This window comes from Centrocercus urophasianus, unplaced genomic scaffold (assembly GCF_019232065.1).
Source record: "Centrocercus urophasianus isolate 14NV4802_14NV808 unplaced genomic scaffold, USGS_Curo_1.0 seq_14, whole genome shotgun sequence".
NCBI classification, from domain to species: domain Eukaryota; kingdom Metazoa; phylum Chordata; class Aves; order Galliformes; family Phasianidae; genus Centrocercus; species Centrocercus urophasianus.
The window spans coordinates 30,048,713-30,069,416 of NW_024884586.1; the positions used below are offsets into that span (position 1 = coordinate 30,048,713).

At 34.9% G+C, this 20,704-nt stretch overlaps 1 protein-coding gene across 4 annotated transcripts in view; it reads right to left on the minus strand.

Annotated features, from left to right (window-relative positions):
- SLC25A21 (solute carrier family 25 member 21) overlaps positions 1-20,704 on the minus strand; it is a 221,053-nt gene that overhangs the window by 86,912 nt on the left and 113,437 nt on the right. For 3 of the 4 annotated variants that reach the window (XM_042813908.1, XM_042813906.1, XM_042813907.1), the window contains exon 2: positions 10,000-10,048. In XM_042813908.1, the coding sequence (XP_042669842.1) occupies positions 10,000-10,048 (49 nt within the window). Of the gene's footprint in view, positions 1-6,958; positions 7,031-9,999; positions 10,049-20,704 lie in introns of those variants that run through there. The other variant, XM_042813909.1, reaches the window with a different exon arrangement.

The window sequence follows — 20,704 nt, forward strand, 5'->3', positions numbered from 1 at the left end:
TAAGCTTATTATAATTGAAGATGTTAAATGGGGGTTTTCCATACTTCAGTTACCTCCCACTCAATCTAATTCATGACTAAATAATAACAGTAGTAGTAAACATAACTATTTTTTAAAACACAAAGTAATTCTTTGCTTCTTTTATTTTAGGTTTGTTCCATCCATGGTTAGAAATCAGGCATGACAGTTGCCTAATGCAAAATTTTTGTCCATAGAGAAATCAGGCATGACCATGTTCTACCCCTGAATGTGATCTTAACTTTTTATTCCATGGACAAATCATTAACATCTGCTAATAACTACCCCAACTGATTTGTTATATTATTTTAAAATAATCTTATGTATACCATGATGTTTCCAACTTGCAGCCTACCTAACCTTTCCCAGCTGCTTAATCCTTATTTTAAATATCATTTAAAAATGCATGCATATTTAAAACTATCCCATTTCTTTGTCTCCAGACTACTATTTAAACTGTGCTAACATCTGGTTATTTCCACTCCCAATTCCCATTTTAAATACTTATTTTCAGCATATATTTTTCTTGTAAATAGAATCCCACGTACTTTATCACCTCCAAGCACTCCACTTTTTCTTTTCTGTTCTTGTTCTCATTCCACTCTCTCCCTCATGGTTTCACTTGACTCATTATATTTTAAATACAAGATTGATGCAGACGGAAGATTATGTAAAGAGTTTATTTGATTATCTACCCTAATTTAGACTTCGGAAAAGAAAATGCGGGCATGTCTAAAGGGAAACATAAAGAAAGGAAAAGAGGAGTAATGTACAGTAAAGGGGGTATTGGTTGTTGTTAGGGATGAAATTGCATTATAAAAACATACGAACATTAGAAAATCCTTTCTTGTTCTGAGAGCTGTAGGCTATGAAGGAGTCCCCATAGGGAATTAAAGGGCACTTGTCACCTGGCACACCCTAAAATAGGCAGGACACAGCTGTGGTTTGCAGCTAGGGAGCAACAGTGGTTGGGACTTCTGAACAGGAACAGAAAGCTGCCCTCTTGTCCTGCCTTAGAGAAGGAGAGAATAAACAGGAACTGCCTCAGAACCAGGCACAAGAAAGCCAGGAGAAGAAAACAAAGCCAGTATTCCAGACTACCTGAGAGCCATTTTCCAGGAGGAAAAAAGGGAGAGGAGAGGCAAGAGAGGTCAGGATGGGTTGGGATGCACATTTCTGAGTGCTGCCACAGCAGTGGAAGAAGAGGTAAGATGAGCATAGGCTGTAACATCTTGCTTGGAAACTGGCTGCGAGTGTAAGCCTTGATTCCACTGGCCTAGTCTAAGCCGCCCTCTGTATAGTCCTGGGTGAGAAATTAGCAGTTTTGGTGGCAGTCCTCATTGCCATAAACACACAGATAAATAGGCAGGTGTATCTTCATTCAAAATGAAGAAATGAGATTCAGAAGTGCGCACTGAGGTAATTTATGTCACTCAAAGAAGGTACATTATTATACATTATGACAATTTAGATTTTTTTTTTTTTTTTAACAGAAATCAAATGGAATATTCTGAGGCTGTGAGAATCTAAATGAATAAAATAATTAAACATATCTATTGTGTTTAATGAAAACCAAAACATACTATAATACTACAGGGTATTTTCTGCATTAACGTGTATATATTGTTCCAGAACTCTTAGCCTGACCTCAGCTGACCCACATAGCCAAAGTATTTAAAATTGAATTTCACTTTTAGTCATGAACGTGATACATCACCAAGTTTCTGATCTGTGTCTCTCTCCACACATCTGCATAAATCTTGAGATACTACAAAGAGAATGCAAGCAGCTCTATTCTATTACTTCTTTGGAAGGCTCTAACTGGCGAAGCAACCAACTGTAGGATGAGTGTAATTTGGAGGGCATTTTGTTCTAGATACTCTTCCTCTCCCCATCAGACAGTGCTATGAGAAAATAATTATTACACCCTATCAATAATTCATGGCATTACAGTTCTGGAGCTCTTTTGTCATGCTTACTCTGCCTGCAAGTGTTATCTGCAGTCCTATGCTATGAAAGGAAGTATTAACAAACAAACAAATAAAATAAAATAAAATAAAAACAAAAGGAAGGAAAAAATTCAGAGCTTTTTTGGATTTAAAAAAGGAGTGCACAATGTGCAGCCCATGAAATCATAAAATGCAACCCACACCTACCCTCTTGCAACTCCATCACGGGACACAGCTAATAAGCTGCAGCTTTCTCCCAGTGCTAGAGATCACAAACATCAAGAAACTTCATCTTTTCTACTATGAAAGATACCATACCAGTAGAACCAAGTGGGTCTGTACACACCTGTTTTTAAAACATTTAAATACATATTTATGTAGATTGTAGAAGTGAAACTCTCAGGCTTTTTGCTATTTCATCAGTTCTGCTCATGTAGTTGTCAGGAATTACACACTTCAATCTGGAACCTGATTGTGGTAAGTAGTGGAAGACCAAACACAGAAAGAATATTATGCTTTGGCATTAGAACAAAATCAAAACATACAATAAAGGGATCTGAAATCAACTATTCTAATTCATAGCTGAAACAAAATGAAAAGCATAAAATTGTGAAAACACACATGCATTTTTACATTCGGCAAATATTCATTGTCAAAAGGCTGGTCACTATCCAGACAGATAATATTTAGTATGTCTTTTAGTATGATAGTACTTTAAGTTACCCACACAAGGAATCATCTGTGAAGTGTTCTACCAGACAGAGTTGTGTTTGGGGTGTGTACAAGGACAGATTCACTCACGCAAAACTCCCCAGCAGATGTACAGACTACAGTTTGAAGAGCACTAAGGCCAAGTCAGCTGTGATCCAGCTTCCCTCCAGAAATCAAAAAGCACATCTTCCACAGCTACTGAACTGAGAAGCAAACATGCAATATACCATCAGACATTTCCTCTTATCAGCCCTGGCTTTTTCTCAGGCATTCTTTCTCATTTGCCTTCTGTGGGAGATATTCATTTACTTCCTCTTCTGAAGAATCTCATCCCACATCTATCACCACTTGTCCCTTCCAGAGACAGCTTTGGCACTTACCTCCTGCACAGTGACCCACTTCTCTTCCTCCCTACAGTAAGGCGCTGGCCAGCTGCACACTTCTAGTATCCAGATTGCTAATTAGGCATCCAAAAATTTCATTTATTTTATTTTGTTCCTCTATTAAACTTAGAAGTAGGGAAAGGATTCTTTATAAGTGAGATTATTGTTCTATCTTGAGCATATTCATGACAAACATGGCTTATTAGGTGGGTGTTGGAAAGTCCACATTGTTACAGCACCCAAGTTAATTAAAAAATAGGATAGTTTTTGTACGTCCAGAGAAATGGCACAGATAACACATAACCTAAAGAGTAATATCATCTTACTACTCTGTAAACTGGAAATAGTTGTTTCAGGTTTTTAAAAAAGCACCTAGAATTCAAGAAGGCAGAGTAAATGGCAGAACACTCAATGAAAATAAAGGAAAAGCTTTAGAGAAAAGAACTCCGGCAGTCTGTTTTGATGACTAACAAATTCAGTTTCTATCAGCAGGGATAAGCTCATTCTAAAATCAAGAACTCCATGTTACTTTTTACAAAAATCAAGTTGATTTGAAATAAGGATGCCATTAAACTGCTGCTTGATCACAAATGGTACAGTATCACATGAGGAGATGATGAAACTGTATTTATACAGTTCCTTTTTATCCTGAAGGATCTCAACAGACTTTATAAAATATACATATGGCATGCCTACAAATACAAAATTAGAACACAACAGAAATCACTTTGACTAGCACTGCAAATCACAGCATCTGTTTAACAGTGCACATCGATACTGTTCTTTAGTTCAGGGAAGGATTTAAATTGGAATAGTGTATTTAGCTGGGATTATTAACCCATTTGCCCTTATTAATTCCTAACAGACTGTATGTAGAAGGAAAATAAAGGGCAAATGACTGAGTCCTGGATCACATCCACAACCAAAAGATTGTAAACTTGAGATAAGTTTGTATTATATAAAACTTGGATCTGTAAAGAAATACTCAAAGTATTTAAATGCTGAAATTCAAATGCCAAAAACAGTATCAGATACAACAAGCCCAGTGAATAAATGTACTGAAGGCCACTGATTAATCAACTAAAACTAATATCCAAGGGAAAAACCTTGACATTTGGTTGAAATAAGGACAGTAAGTTAATTTGGTCAGGGATTACTTTTACTAAGTATTTTCTTCCTGATGAAAGAAAAAATTTCTCAGGAAACAATCAGATCCAGTAAATCTATATATCTACATATTTGAAGAGAACAACATCCCTAAACATCTATTCTCAACATTTTCAAAGCAAAATTCTATTTTCCTCATTAAAAAGAAAAGGCCAAAATTCATTGTTTTTCTAGCACTTTTCCAGGAGCTCAGCCCAAAAATGGAATGCCAAAACATTTTGTATCCTCATAATTTTCCTATGATAGGAAAACTATTTTCTGCTTAAAATTATTATGAATCTAACTAGAGCATTTTGCATGAAGTAATATGAACTTATGCAAACCAAATGAGTTATGATCATTTGGAAATGGTAACATTGTATAAGGACAATGAACTCTTCCTTAAACCATGTTTTTTCAGGGACAGGCTCCACTACTGCTCACTTAAACAAAAAGAAACCAGAAATCAAAGAGGAATTAATGATATAAAGGAAGTAGCTCTTGCAAAACAACAGATGGAATGAGATCGGAAACATATGTAGTAAGCTGAACATTTTTAATAAGACCAAAATGACAGAATTGGAACAAAGGAAAAAAATGGATAAACACACAGAAATCAGCAGAACAGTTGCTAACTAGAAATGGGTCTGTAATGCAGAGTTCAAATTTGGACTTAGATCCCAAATTCTTTTCTAAATGTGGGGCTTTAGATCCACGATGTTGGTCTGGATTGTTGCAGTAAGAATAGCAAACCATGAAATCTCAATTTTGATTGGAGGAAAACTTCCTCAAAATTTTCTAGGGTGAATTATTGGCCTTATTTTATATGCTGACATTCTGAATCACACAAGAGACGGAAAGTCACTTCACATTAAGATCCTGATCTAACGCTAACCTTTGTAAAAAAGCATTAAAGTAGAAGCAACTTGTACCACATCTTTCCCAGATTGTGAAGAGGCAGAATACAGCTTTAAGAAAATTAATGGTGAGGTCCAACAGGTTGACCCATAAAGCAAGCTATGTATATAATGTATCCTCCTGAGAAACTAAAGTCAGAGATTTTGAAAAAGCGCCTCCTAGATTTCTCTCTTGGGTGTTGCTTCCCTAATTGCACATATCCATCCCAACATGAGGCCAAGTTATGAGAACACAATTAAGTCTGAAAACAGGAGAGATTGTTTAAATAAAGAACAAAACAAACACAAAATTAAAAGGATTTGGACCAATCATTATGTGAATTAACCAGAGAAGCATTAAAACACTGCCTCCTGAATATATGTTTAATTTGTTTAAACACAAGTTATCCTCATGGTTTTCTTTAGTCTAGTTTGTTACTAAATATCTCCTAGCCCTTTAGATGGTAGTTGGTTTGTGATGATGTTTAACACTTTCTGATTCCACATTATATGGAATTAGGAATCCTTAATACTCCAGATAGGAGGGATATATTAGCTGATGCTCCTAAAGTCAGCACAGATCTGGAGCACAATTTTTTATTAATATAATATGACAGAAACAATCTCTTTTTTTTTTTGCATATTTGTCTCAAAATTTATGACAAATTACTGTCGAAATGAAAGAGAAGTAAATAATTCATCTAAGTCATGTAAAAATTTTCCCACTCACAGGACTTTTAGACACAAAATTTTACATGCACTGTGCATTGGAAAGCTTTTTGTGATAACTTGTTAATTTTCTCTATTATTTCAAATCACTTAATCACACATTTCTTCACATTTTTTTCTATTAAATTATCATATAGATGCGACTGTTAAAAATAGTTACAAAGTATGGTTTCCATTTTCATCACTACAGAATACCAAGCTGCATCCAAAATCCATATTTCCATTTTGATATATGCTTTATGGTTCTACACTAGCAACTAGGAAATTTGCTTTCAAGAACAGTGGAATGACTAAAACTCAAATAAAAAAATACTGGTGATAATTAATGAAAAAGAGGATTCATGTGTAATCAATTTACAAATCTGAAGAAATTAGCCAACATTTTATTTTTTGCTATAGGGTTTGTAAGTTCTAAAATGGACACAACCAAGAGTGATATTGCAAATTCAGAGGTGTTAAAATATAGAGGTGTTAAAATGAAAATTGTCTGTCAGCGCAGAGGTAGTTTGGAAGCTAGCAAGCTCCTGGAAATGTCAACAGCAGGAAAATATAAAAAACTTCTTTTCTTAAAGCTGCAAGGTATTGAAGGCTGTGGGACTGCATAAAACCATAACCTGACAGACCACCGTGATATTCTCCGATTATCATTCAGGTTTGCCTGGCTGACCAGTCAAACTGCATTAACTTTGGCCTGACATCTCCCTTTAACTCTCTCCCTTCTTCTCTGCAATCACTCTCATCAGCTGCTGCACAAGAATAAATTTTTGCCAGCAATAAATGGCAGTTCTGAATTTTGTACATTTGCTTAAACCGAAACGTATGTCATTAGGACACAAGGGATAAATTATAGGTAGAAAAGCACTCTACTGATTTTAATATAATATATAAATTTAATATAACTGTGTGAGATAATGCTTTGTCTTACATATCATGATCCGGCATATATTTTATCATCCAGATGTAAGTCTGATGTACAATAGATCCTCTAAGTTTCTTAATTAAAAAAAAACAACTCTTCAATGTCTTGGCTGCATCTGTACTAGGAAAATCTTCCTTGCTACTGTTCTCTCCGCTCATGCATAGGCAGACACACAAACTCTTACCAAATTCTGCATAGCTTACTCACATTTAGGATGACAGGTGCAGAGATAAGGTATTTTACTTAGTCCACAAATGAATAAAGTCATCATAACGGTAACTGGTAAATAAAAGAGTCTCTGTTACATACACATATACAAATTTTTTGTGGAGTATCATCAAAAACTATACCAATGTATTTTCTATTTGAGAAGAAAGCATTATTTCATTCAAAGAAGAATTGAGTTTCATTGGGTTAAAGTAATGAATTTAGCACTCTCTAGGTAGGTAATTTATATGAATTTCTTAAACTAGTCATGTTGATGCTATAGCAGTGAAGAAAATTATTTCGAAATTTCCATTTAGCAAAAAAAAAAATAAATTATAATCTATTATGCATGCTCCTTTTCTCCTTTATAGATATGCATTCTTCTAGCATTGTTACTGTAGAATAATAGAATATTACTAAACAGAAAAAATATTGCAAAATGTTGTCGCAAAAGAGCCAAACTATTTTCCAGCATTTCAAAATAACCTTTGACAGGAACTTTCTTTTCTCCAATTTTTTATTAAAAACATACACAAAATAAATATAACAACCAAGCACTGATGCTGAGCCACAGATCCACTAGAAGTGAGCCTCTGGCATCTTCCCTGCACTTCAGAATGCTAACTTTGATCAAATAAGATTCTACTAATTTGAAAAGACCATGGGAGTTTCCACCAAGCAAACGCTTCATAGAAAAATGCAGGAAATTCAAAACTTCATAAAAAATAAGCAACAAGTGGCCCTTTTGTAAATACTTTCACCTACCCACAAGAAAAAATCCCAGCAACATATATTAGCTGGAAGTAATCAAGAAATGACAGACTATCTGTACAATGTTGGAAAAGATTGAGTGCACTGCAGTGCTCAGAGACAAGCAACTAAGGAATTAAGTGAAAATGTGCTACAAAACATACTAAATTCAAAGTCAATAATTAAAAACAGTGTTTCATTTTAACCTTTATGAAAAGATTAAGCTACTCTAGTTTTGAGAATTTTTAGCCATCACAAAATGAAGGAAAAGGATACAATATACATAGAACTGAATGGTGATTGAGATCAGAGAATATTCCATTTTTGGTTTTACTACTGGCTTTCAAGATGTAAATATTTACAAGTACTGACAAATACTAAACTCAGCAGAACTATCAAAATCCATGTAATATCTTTAAATACATCTGCACCAACAGAACAAAGATAAGCTATTGCTTAGGCACTGCTCACTTCCACAGAGTTGAAATTAACACAATGGGAGAAAAATTTGCTTAGCAGCTTTTTTACTTGATTCAGCCCCTTGGTTTCCCTCTGAACTGTAATCTGCTTTCTCCCACACAGCTATTGTTCTTTTACTCTTTCTTCTTTTTTAATTGTTCACTGGCTCAGATTTCACATTTAAAAAGGCTCCTAATTTTTTTTTTTTTTAATGTCGATAAAGCTTCACAAACATCCTCTTGAATTCTTGAATGCTATCCATTTCTAGATCTCACATATGATCTCTTTTAACAGTATGACACATAAAAAAGTAAAATCTGCAATATAAATGGATGGATTGGATGACAATCTCAAGGACAGCAAAGACATGAGAAGTAAAGTACTGATGGTGCATTTATGCTGAAGGACATACGACATCTAGTTTAGTATAAAGAGGAAGACATGAACAGATAATTCATCCACGGAGTTGAAGAATTCTTACAGCACTGTCTGCCAAAATGATGCCACTGAAGTACACTCACATGGACTACAACAGAAATAGAAGAGCAAGAAAAATCTTTGTTCTTTTAAGTTTGGTCTTGTATCTCTTTTGCTTGTACTTTAATATTTGTCTTTCTATGTAAATTAAGTTGTAATTGCAAAGCCTCAGTGTACTTGAAGAGTTACAAAGAACCTAGTTTGAAACTACTAGGTGTACTCTCTATAGAGCAATCAAATTATTCCTGATTAAGAATTTCCTGAGCAAACTCAGAGCACTGAGGAGCACCTCCTGCACCCAGTCAGCAATTGATGTGGATGCAGCCTGCACTGCTGTTCTCTGGTTTGGACCAATGACCATAGAGGGTCTCCCGCAAAAAAGCAAGCTACAGAAAAGTATCTAAAAGCCTTAGGTAAACCTCAGAAGAACCTAAAATACATCTGTAGCAACATGCTGACTAACAAACCGAACTCAGTGATGAACTCAAGTCCTCATTGACAGCCTCAAACATATTCTAGCCAATACAACTGTTCTCTTCATCATTTGTAGAGGTTTGATTCATCTTCCAGTGAAGCTTTTTTACTTAAATCAGTGAAAACTACACAGAGATACATATATAGTAAGTATAGATATTGCATGAAGTATACATGGAGTGACATTTTTTCTTCTCTTTGTTGTATACTTCTGCATTCTAGTTTGCCTTTCATATATGGTAACACTCACTTAAGAATCAGTATGCAAACTGAAAAAGGAAAAGGAAAAATATATTAAAAAAATTAGGAACTTGACTATTATTCTTCTATCTCAAAAACAACACTGAAAAAAAACGTATAAACAAATTTTCCAGGTCATTTCATCATTTATACTCACATAAACGAGTAGTCAGAAAAGAAAATAGTGGCAAAAGGTAAAAGCACGAAGTTACTTAGCTCACAGAGCAAACACGAAACACCCCATTTCAACATTTTTATCATTTATGTCAGGTCTCAGAGATCTCTGACAATAACTTTGGAGGCAGTATGTTATTTCCCATTTACATTAAAAAAATATTACTGCAGATAATACGTATCTGAAGCAAATTTAATTGTAGCCATCTTCATACAGGAGGATTTAATTACAACCTCAAAATATGTGTCATAAAATATATTTATCACCTTTAGATGACCTCTAACCAGAAAAGTGTTATGCTATTCAAATTCCAACTGTCAAATGCTGTAGATATAGGTAAGTAAATACAAATGCCATTAAAGACAGAAGTTATCTTACTTGGAGAAGTTCTAGCTTTTTATTTTCTGACAGCTCCCAAATTGGATGTCTTCCAGTGTCAACAAAACCTGTCCGAGCAGAATCTTACCTTGTTTTCACTACATCAAGGGGATGCATCAGGCAAATTTCTACAAGACCTATAAAATAATAATAAAAAAGGCCTAGTAAGCACTTGTACAAACTAATTTCGTTTTCACTGACTTAGCTAGTTCTTGAACTTTGAAAAGTGAAAACCTAAAGGTATCCTTAATGTTACAGTACTTAAATACCTCATATATGCAACATACTCTTCTTCAAAGAGTTTAGACACTAAGCTAAGTGATAGCTGTTTGCTGCAGAGAGGAAAGCTAGCACATATTAACTATGGGATCACTTTATTCATCATTTCTGCTCAGTTCTCTGCCTTAAGATCATCAGGAATATTTGGCTGCCATCATAAACAAATACATTAATTCTCGCAGAAAGTAGTTGGAGTTCAGGTTAACACAAGCTTCTTTGTCATATGTGACTAATCCTTAAAGATACTGTTGTTAAGGAAGACAGTGTTGGCGGCTCTGATGAACCTGGTATTAAAATGACTGGCCATTCTTGAGTTGGCTATTTGAGCTGTGGTCTTATTGGCTCTACATCTTGTCCTGCTCCTCAGCTACCACTGAATGCTGTCCACGTGTTCTCCCTTCCTGTTCCACAAGCCATCATAAACACTTAAATTCACATGCTGGGGACTTTCCATGTCCAAGAGGGGAGGGTGTGGATGGCACATGGAAAATTCTGGCAAAAGAAGAGATCTGGAAAATCCCTATGCACTTGAAACCACTGGCTTCAAAGCTGGTTCCATTACTGTCTTCCACCCTGCTACCACCTCATGAAAAGCCCAGACCTTTACCACCCACTTATTGCCCCTGATCCATGGCAAAATTACAATTTTTCCCTCTTTTCTACAATTACACTGTAATGTATAATGCTTGCAAAACATAAAACTGGCCAGATAACCCCTTACACCCAGTCTCTTCTGGCTGTGTTTGAATGAAACTATCAAAGTAATATTTGACTATTGTTTTGCCGTGTTTTCTTTCCACCCTACTCAACATTTCATTTCTGCAAAAAAGGTAGACAACACACATGGGCATCAGCCATCAAACTAATATATATATTAATATTAATGAAATTCATTCAAAATCATGTGATTTAATATTTTAAATTTTTTTTCTAGAAAATTAGAGGTGTAGATTTTATTTCTGAATAGATATATTTATTGCCATAATTATTGCCCAGGAATGACTTATATTTTAATAAAACAAGAACAAATCACATGTCACATAAGCGAACACAGACTGCAAGTTTTCTGTCCTCATTCTGTCCCAAAACCTATAAACCACGTCACAGCTGCCAACAGGTGCTTTACAAATAGAGCTGCAGTCAAGTGTTTCAGTGCTGGCACTACCTATGAGCTTTTTCTTTTCTAACGACCCTCCTTTTCTAACTTCTCTCACCTGCAAGTGTTAGATCTTCTCTTCTGTTTTGTTTTGGCAGATACAAACAACAGTAGGGGGGCAAGCATGGGGCTGGGGGCTGTTCACCCTATTCTGTTTTTGTAGCATTAATGTCCATTTTGGGAGAAAAGTGTATAGTGCCAGAATTTGGCTCTATTTTCTTGGTCCTCATAGAATAATTTTTAATTCAGGCATTTTTCCAGCAACTAAATCAGATGAATTCCAAGGTCTTTGGCATGAGATCTGTTTTGATAGCTTCAGGATTCTATTGGTTATCTGTTTTTCTCAGTCCTTCTTTCGTATCATCATTTAATTACACACTAGGTTTTAAACAGTGTATAATTACTTGGGATTATTACAAGATTCTCTGAAGAGCACAAAAGGAGTGCACACTGTGCAAGATGTTAATGGAACAGCTACAAACACAAGCTACATTTTTCCATCTACTATAGTAGTCATGCAGATCATTACAACATCCTACTTGATAGCCTGCCCAGAAAGTGTGGTGGCCTTACTAAATTACAAGCACTCTGAGATGTGCCCAATAAAATAAAATATATTGCTCTTTCTTCAGCTAATGTTCATCAGGTTTGTGGCAAATTCTATTAGCATTATGAAAATCTAATTAGTTAAATAGATATGGTGCAATATATTTTAATTTATCATACTGAAAAGACTACTGTTTACCAACTTTATTTTCATGATAAAGTAGTCAACATAGCTACATAGATAGATTGTCCAAAAACATGTTCTAATAGTCCCACTGGGTCTCCTTGGTGATATCACATGTGAACTAATTCAGAGTGATTTATAATGGTCTAATTATGTTTAAAGCAATTCAGATCCAACAAACTGAACAAGAGCCCAAAGGAAACATAGCAAAGAACAATTACTGGAGCAATCCAACCTTTGTTGTCTTCTGGGTGGGAAAACGTTCCTTGTGAAAACTGGATACTAACAATAAAATAAGACAATAAAAATCTGTGTGTAGAAGAAATAACCAGCTGTCATCATTGACAACATTTTGAACGTACACAAGTGGAAAATCAACAACCAAGAGGGAAGTCCAGAGTTCTGTTATGTAAACCATGATGCTGATTAGCTAAGGCTGCAGAGGGAGAAAATATCAGAGAATACTGACACCGAAGCAACTCTCCTAGGTGGAACATTTTCCATTTTCCAGATAATACTGCCTGTTTTTATACTGTTTTCCATAGTGGATTACATTACATTTCCCTCCACAAGAGTCACACTTAAAATATCAAATTGGCAGTCTTCTCTTCAAAGTAAACATTTCAGTGAGTGGTAGCTATGTTAAGTTCCTTTGCTCTTTGTTCCGTTGTTCCATCATACACACAAATCTTGTACCAATGGACATATAATATTTCCAGAAAATGCTATGACTCTTCAAAACAAGAATGATTCCATGTCTTGCATGTTCACTGAATAGGAAAAAAGAATGAAATGTAGCTAACAATTCTTGCTTAATTCTTGCACAGATAAGAATAGAATAATTACGGTTTTGGTCAAATTGGACAAATTCTTGCCTTCAGCTCTTCTTAGAACCTATGAACTGACTGCTTTGCTGTGTCTGTGATACACACTGCCCTGTCTTGCACAGAAATCTGAGTAGCTGACCTATACGTTTTCTGCAAAATGCACCCTGAAAGGGTGTTCCAGTACAAACTGAGGAGATGCAGAGCATGATCCATGTGTGTTAGTTCAGACAACCCCCTACTGCTTAGAAGTCATTATGCACCCTCCTACCCTTGTGTTATTCATTTCCCTGGAATAACACAGTCACTGGAGAACCACAACAGAAAGGAGACTGGTCATAGAAAATGTGGCAATAAACACTTTAGGCGCTGCGCATTGTACAGTTGGAACAGTCTGTATTTATTTTGGCTTTTACGTAGACATAGTTACAAGGTAAGAAATGATGATAAATATTTTATGTATACTATGCATTTCCTTCTGAGAATATTTCTGACAGACAAAATCTTGTGTTGTTCTTTGTATCCTAATAAAAGCAATGACATATTCTTATGTTTGTCTGTTAGCTAAAACGGTTTGGCAATATGAAGTGGAAGCACTTCCTGATTATGATTGTTGGAAGAATAATCAATGACTGTAAAAAAAAAAACAAACAAAAAACACAACAAAAACCAAACATCCCTGCAGTCAATTCCATACAGGCTAATTTTTGTTAGCCTGCTGTTTTGCTATATATTCATAGATACATAATGCTTTTACCTGTTCTGTGAGAGTAAATCTGAGTCATGAAAAAAACCAACAAAACTCTAGATTCACCATAATACATATACCTCTTTTCGCCTTTTCCAAGGAGATGGTCACATATTGTGCCCTTCCCAATTAAAGTAAGTGTTAAGTAATTCAGCAAGAAAATCTATTCAGCAATTAGTATGTGATATGCTGAAAAAGATCTGCACAATAGTTGTTACTAAAGAAAGTGATGCATATTTTAACTCTTGCCCAGGATTCTACTTAGCAGTTTGGTATTAACTAACAATACCCTGGAGCTCCTCAAAAATCATTAATGGCTATGTAATGAGCCAAACCAATGCTCACATTAGAAAATAGGGAGAAATGGATCCTTAGCTCAAAGAAACTCCATAATGGCAATGTAGTATTCATGAGTCATTCTTCCCTAGAGATCTTGTCTACACTGAGAAAATATGCTAGAAAACACGTTAATTAAACAAGATGTTGAATATGATTTTTCTCTTGGCAGAGACAATGATACCTGCGTTTAAAAATGTGTTAGCTGCTGATGATAATCTCAACAGGAGCTCCTGGTTTGCCATTACCTAGCGCTTATTAGAAGAAGGCAGCTTTTGCATGCCTACCTGATGAGCGGAGTCCTGTTCAACATCTTGCTAGGCAACAGTGTTTCCTTAATAGAGGCAGCCTGCCAGTGCAGCATTGCTATCTGAAACCTGGGGAGCAGTAGACTGGCTTTCAGTCTGCTTTCTGGCTTTCAGACTGGCAGAGGACTTCAGCTGCAGACAGAAGCCGTTGATGTTTGGGCCATAGTGCCTCTGCTGAAAATAGTGAGAGTCTGTTTATAGTGGGTTCTCAGAGCCCTCTTCGCAAAAGCAATTCAGCCTCTGTTGAATTAGCGAGGACTCTCTGGTTGTGCAGCAAACTAGCATTTTAATCTTCAGAATTTCAAGGAAAAGTCACTTACTGGAGAATTGCATCTTAGATGTGAGGAAGCTAAGCTGGAAGTTAGTGTTTTTTTGCTCCTCTGGACTGGCTGCTGCTCAGCTGTGGATTTACAGCTGTCTCCAATTCAGAAGCCCTAATCCGGAACTGTGGCCATATTGGTACTCACAACAGACAGTTTAAATTGCTCAACATAGGCACTGACAACACTCATGGAGAATCAGCATGATTTCACTGGTGCATGCCCAGGTAAAGAAAGCATAAAATTCATTAGTATTACAGATATTGAACTGCTTGTTCAGTTCTGTTGCAAATAAAAGAGAGTGGTAATTGTATTCCCTTATTTTTGCTGAGCTTGAAAAACTAGGTTATAGCATTTATGTGAATAATGACAGAAAATGGCATGGATCTTCTGAAATGGCAATAGCACAAATTAATATACTCAAAACTAAGCTTTCACTATACTTGGGCACAAATTCATAAACATTTATCTGCACTTACAGCCTTTGAAACGGCAAGTTTCACCTTGTGATGTCTCATGCATATGTAAGCAGCAAGAGGTTGTTCTAGTAATAAATCAGTGTGTATATGAATACGAAATGTATGGTGAAGATCTTAATCCTTTTCTTCATGTTACTGAAAATTTGTGGGGGAAAAAAAAAAGAAAAAATAAGCATTGCCTTAAAACAAACAAACAAACAAAAACAACCAACCATCCCTGAGATTATTTCTTTCATCTTATTTCAATTTGACTTATGTTTATAGTATCTCTAAATTGAAGATAAATGGTCCTATCAAGCTATTGTATTCTCTTTCACAGCCATTCTAACACAAAACATGCTTTTCATCTTTTTCAATCTAACACACAGCTAAGCTGATAAATGTAAATCAGCTGTAAATAAAATAGGTGTAATTTAACCAGATCCCCAGTCTGCATCTATCTTACATTTATCAGAATTCTGCAATAATTACCAATATATTTCTTCGCTCTGGTGGAAAAAAAAATCTAGCTATAATGTTGAAAGTATGCATGGCAAAGTACTCTAAATTTAGCATAAATTTATTCATTGTTTGCTTTTCACAATGTTTTTGGTACTATCAGCTGAATCAGTATATTATGCTCAAGCTGCCAGCAATACCCACATATTTATACTTGCTGTTGCCTAGAATAGAGCTTAGTGAATTTTGAGATGTGCTTCAAATTAACTGTTCAGTGCTCATTTGAATACTGTTTTCTCTTTAAAAAACAAAGGTCATCTTCCAGTTTCATTTGAAATTTTTATTGCTCATTTTAAAATGGATACATTAAGTACTCAGTTCATAGATGTACCGGCTTGATTAACTTCACCTGTAATGAGTGAGAAATGAAGAAGTACCTACATAATTGCCTTTAAACATATCTACAAAAATTTGGAGGATTAAGTTAGTTTTATGTATAGTTAAATGCCTTTATAATAAGGCTAGGAGGAAATGCCAAAACATCCAGGAAAATCAGTGACTACTCAAAGATGATCTTTAATTTCATCTCCATCTCTTTGGAAGACAAGTTCTTCCAGATTCTGGTAGCACTTTCATAAGCAAGCAGTTCCTGCTGCACTACTCACAGAGCCTTCCTGAGTAAAATGCCATGTAAATCAATTACTCTCTATAATAGTAAGACTTGTAAGATTTGCATTTATGGTATACTCAAAGAGAGAATAGACATAACCATATTTTATATTCCAGATTCCTCACAATTTTATCTGATTAAGAAAAAAAACCAAAGCTGACTAAGTAAGGTTGAATACTACAGAAAATTTGATTACACAAATATAAGCAATGTTTAGGTTCTGGCACAAATGATAATTGAGAAATAAACAACAGAGCACACAGGAAAAGCTCAGAAACATACTGCATCCTTAGGTGGTATAAATTATTGTGGTCCCACTAAAGAAATGAATAGATATGAGAATAAGAAACTGAAACTATAAAATATTTTCTCTGATTTCTTAAAGATATAAGGTAATATAACATGCATCTCCAGAATTCACCATTGCAAAAATTTGCTTCATCTTAATTTTCTCTTCTATTCCAATTCTGAAAAAAAACCATTTATTGGACTCACAAATAATTCTGGACAAAATCACTTTTTCTGAAATGATTTGCAATAGAGTTGCTCATATAACTGCTATTTTTTCCTTTATTTAATCTTTATACATCTTTTACTGATTTTGTATTGTCATTAAAGCTTCATCTTATAAAATAAACACTTGCAATTTACAAACTTAAGTGTTTGAGTCTCTAGACACAAGTGAAAGTCTATATTTCGACTAAATTCTCCGTAAGTACTTTGGCAAGCATTACATACTATTATGTCACTCACAGATGACATATTCTTTCCATCACTTGTGTCTGAAAAGTAAGTTTTTTGAAACACAACCAAAGAGACCCACTGAGGTCAGCACTAGGTTATTCTATGTCCGTGTCACCACAGCCTTAGATATTTCAGTGCATATTGAATCAATATTCCCACAATGAAAATGTGTAACCTGTATTTTCTTTGCTGTTATAGTAAAATGCTGCTCAATAAACTTGTTTTCATAAGAAGTTTGCCCATTCATACGTCCCAAAGCTGTTGTAATCTTCATTGCTAATGCTGATCTAAGAGCATGGACATTATTCTATTTCTTGACACATTTAAAGTTCTCTAATGAATAAAGCAAGCAGCTTATGGCTGCTTGGACTGTCCCTCGATTGCCCCGGAGGGCTTTAATGTCTTTAAAATAGGCCTCCTAGTTTGTATTTAACTACCTTGTCCACAGAGGTCTGAGGGGTAGAGCAGATCAAAGATGTGCTAGAAACATAAAAAGCAGCTGTCCTTCATTTACCTTTAATTAGCTACATCTGACCAGATTCTTTATGGTCTCTTTGTCCCACATTCAACAGTCTATAGGCCTTCTGACCTGTCCTTGAGGACTGTATCATTACATGATTTTCAACAAAATACAAATTTAAAATATTTAATACAAGACTTTTAAAAAACCTTGGTCTTACTATGGAACCACTGCTACCTAAGGATTTTGGTTTTACTTGCCAAAGCTAGAAATTACTCAGCATTTGGAGCGTTAAAATGGAATGATTCTTCAACTTAGATTTAGTTATTTATTTATGCTCCTTTGTATACTACTCAACATTGCAATGCATAAATATCACCTGACAAGGAATCCCACAGAAAACTGAAAGGCAAGCAAGCACCTCTCTGTTGGCAGAGAACTACTGCACTTCCACAGGATACTCCACAAGCGCTACAATAACTGAAACTGGCAATGATGCTAAGAGACGTTCAGATCTACTAACATGCATTTCAAGAAGGTCAGCTTTGTCTTCAATGCTAGGAAGCTAAAGAACATGTTCAAAGGAATACAATAACCTTCACACTGAATTCAGTGTGAAGGTTTTATGTTCCTCAATAAAAGTATTTTTGAATACATAAGCTTTAAATAAAGCACTTCCCATGATGTCAACAGATAATTATAACACAAAGTCTACGAGATATTTATAAAGAAAGTCACATATCTGCACTCCCTTGTGCCCCTTTTTACACAGATCCCATTACTTAGAAGTCTCTCTATGCAGCACAGGCATTATATAAAGACACTGAGGTAAATGGATTTTGGATTAGGTCCAGTCATAAAAAGAATTAACTAATCAAATCTGCTAACTTAACTGTAGAATCATAGAATGACTTGGGTTGGAATGGACCCTAAGAATCATCAAGTTCCAACCTCCTGCCACAAACAGGGCCATCAACCAAAGGCTTGATTTGGAACTGACCTCAAAGATGCTCAGTTCTCCTCTTGTGTATATAAAAGCAATTTGTAACCCACATGTTCTATTTAAAAATGTAAACCTTGTAGTCTTCCCTAGGATAGTTTAATTAATAATGTGCTAAATTTCTTGTAGACTCCTTCAAATGCCATAGTGGGAAGGTTCACAAGCAGTCAAAAAGCCTGCAATAGTATCAATACTGGAATCAGCAAGCAGGTGTGATGAGAAGCAAAACTATATTCTTCAAGAAATTCTTCTGAATGGGATGCAGTAAGAGCTTTCTCCTAAACTAGGAACCATGAGAGATTATTGTTGCACCTCAACTTTATTCTTCAAATCTTCTTTTCTAGTATCTGATCCCAACTGTATAGCTGAAAACTTCAATTATTTATCACTTAATTCAAGAGGCATGCATCTTTCACCTATCATTTAAGAGATTTGATTTAAAACAAGAGTCAAAACTACTTCCACATATAATTAAAGGAAAAATTTGCATGAACAGAATGAAATTGAGTTTAAAAATCAAATCAACGTGCTTATTTTTGCCAAATACTTCCTGAAGTTGAGAATATTCGAATAGTTAATAATGAGATGTAGGTTTTTTCCATTATGTTTTGAACCATCAATATAATCACATAACAAAGTATCTAGATGCATGAATAATAAAATGAGAGTGTCACTTGCTGTTCAGGTTGAAGAAAGCAAATAGAAACGGGCATATTAAAGCTGGAAGTGTAATATAGATAGCAGCAATTTTCTATGCCCTACTCTATGTTACCTCAAAAATGTATCACGTCTGACCTAAAAATTTCAGTTTAGGACACTGTACAGAAGGTATAAGAAAGTTCAAATTAAAGCTTGTCTAACAACAAATCTAATAGCAAGAAGGAAATGTTCCTAAAAGATTAACATTATAAAGCAGAGTAAAACCTTATTTTTTTCTGGAATCACTTAATATAAATCATTCTTCTGACTAAAAAGATGCCAGGTAGCTAAAGAAAAAGACATACAAATTTTGTAAAAAATATACTGGTTAGCTATGGAACAAGCTGAAAACAAGAACTTTAGAGCAGGCTGTTCTGGAACAACTACTGAACTCCACAGTGCTATGAAAAATTAGAAGTGCAAAAATTATAGTGTGAAGTATATGCTCTGAAGTGAATTAACTATTCACAAAGTGAGAAACTATCCCAGGGTGAGTTTTCTTCCTCAATCCCCACACAAAATTTCAACAGCTTCACTTTCATGCTGATGTGAACAGAAACATTTCAGAAATATCAAAGAAGAATATTTTCTGTTCCCATCATTAATTTAAGATCTATGATTACATCTCAGTTTTAAATAAAATCTACCCAAGAACAAAGTATATAAGTGGTAATCCACTACTTCTGAATTACAAACTTCAAATCAGTGATGTTACCCCACATGCAGTACGGCAAAATACATGACACTTCACAAAAAAACTAGCTAATTTTCATCTAGGATAAGCTTAGTATTGGATGACCAGTAGCTAGAGATTGAGACAACTGACCATGACGAAAAGCTAACATTTCAGAATTAGGATTTGACATTGCTGCACCCTAACATACCAAACTGCATCCACCTTAGTTTTAGAAAGTGTTTTTGTAGCAATATCTCTCTCTGCTAATCTGTGTTTGAATGTTTTGGGTTATTTTTTATTGTTGTTGTTCATGATAAAAGACGTGGTTTGCATCAAGATAGTTGAAAGAAGTGGGTAAGTTGTTCTTTTCCCCCCCCCGACAAAATCCACCACTAATTGCTGGAATGTAAACTGAACAACTCCTACTTTCTGAATTGGCTGTGAAACAACTCCATGGCTGATAACACTTTACAAAACTTTCATGGGAACATAAAACACTCTAAGTTCTATCTTCCCTGTCTAGTGAAAATGTACTTAGGATAGAATCCAAGAGTATAGGTATACTACTGCTATACAAATGTAAAAACTTAATTTTTCCATATGGCTACTGAAAAACTGTCTTACACGATCTTTCTGTTGTTTAATAACGAATGTTACATAAAAGCAATTATAAGACAATGTTTTTTTCTCATTTGAATTGCTATAACTTTAGTCTCAAATGACATTTTCTTCATTTATTCTGTTTATATATATAGTTAATTATAATTATAATATAATTATTAATAATTAGTTATATTTAGCTATATATTTAGTTACAAATGACATTTTCTTCATTTATTCTGATCTTTAATATGAAAGATTAAATTCACACCAAACTTTTCCTCTTTAGTGGGAAAAACAGTGATGAAATAATCAAATATATTGTA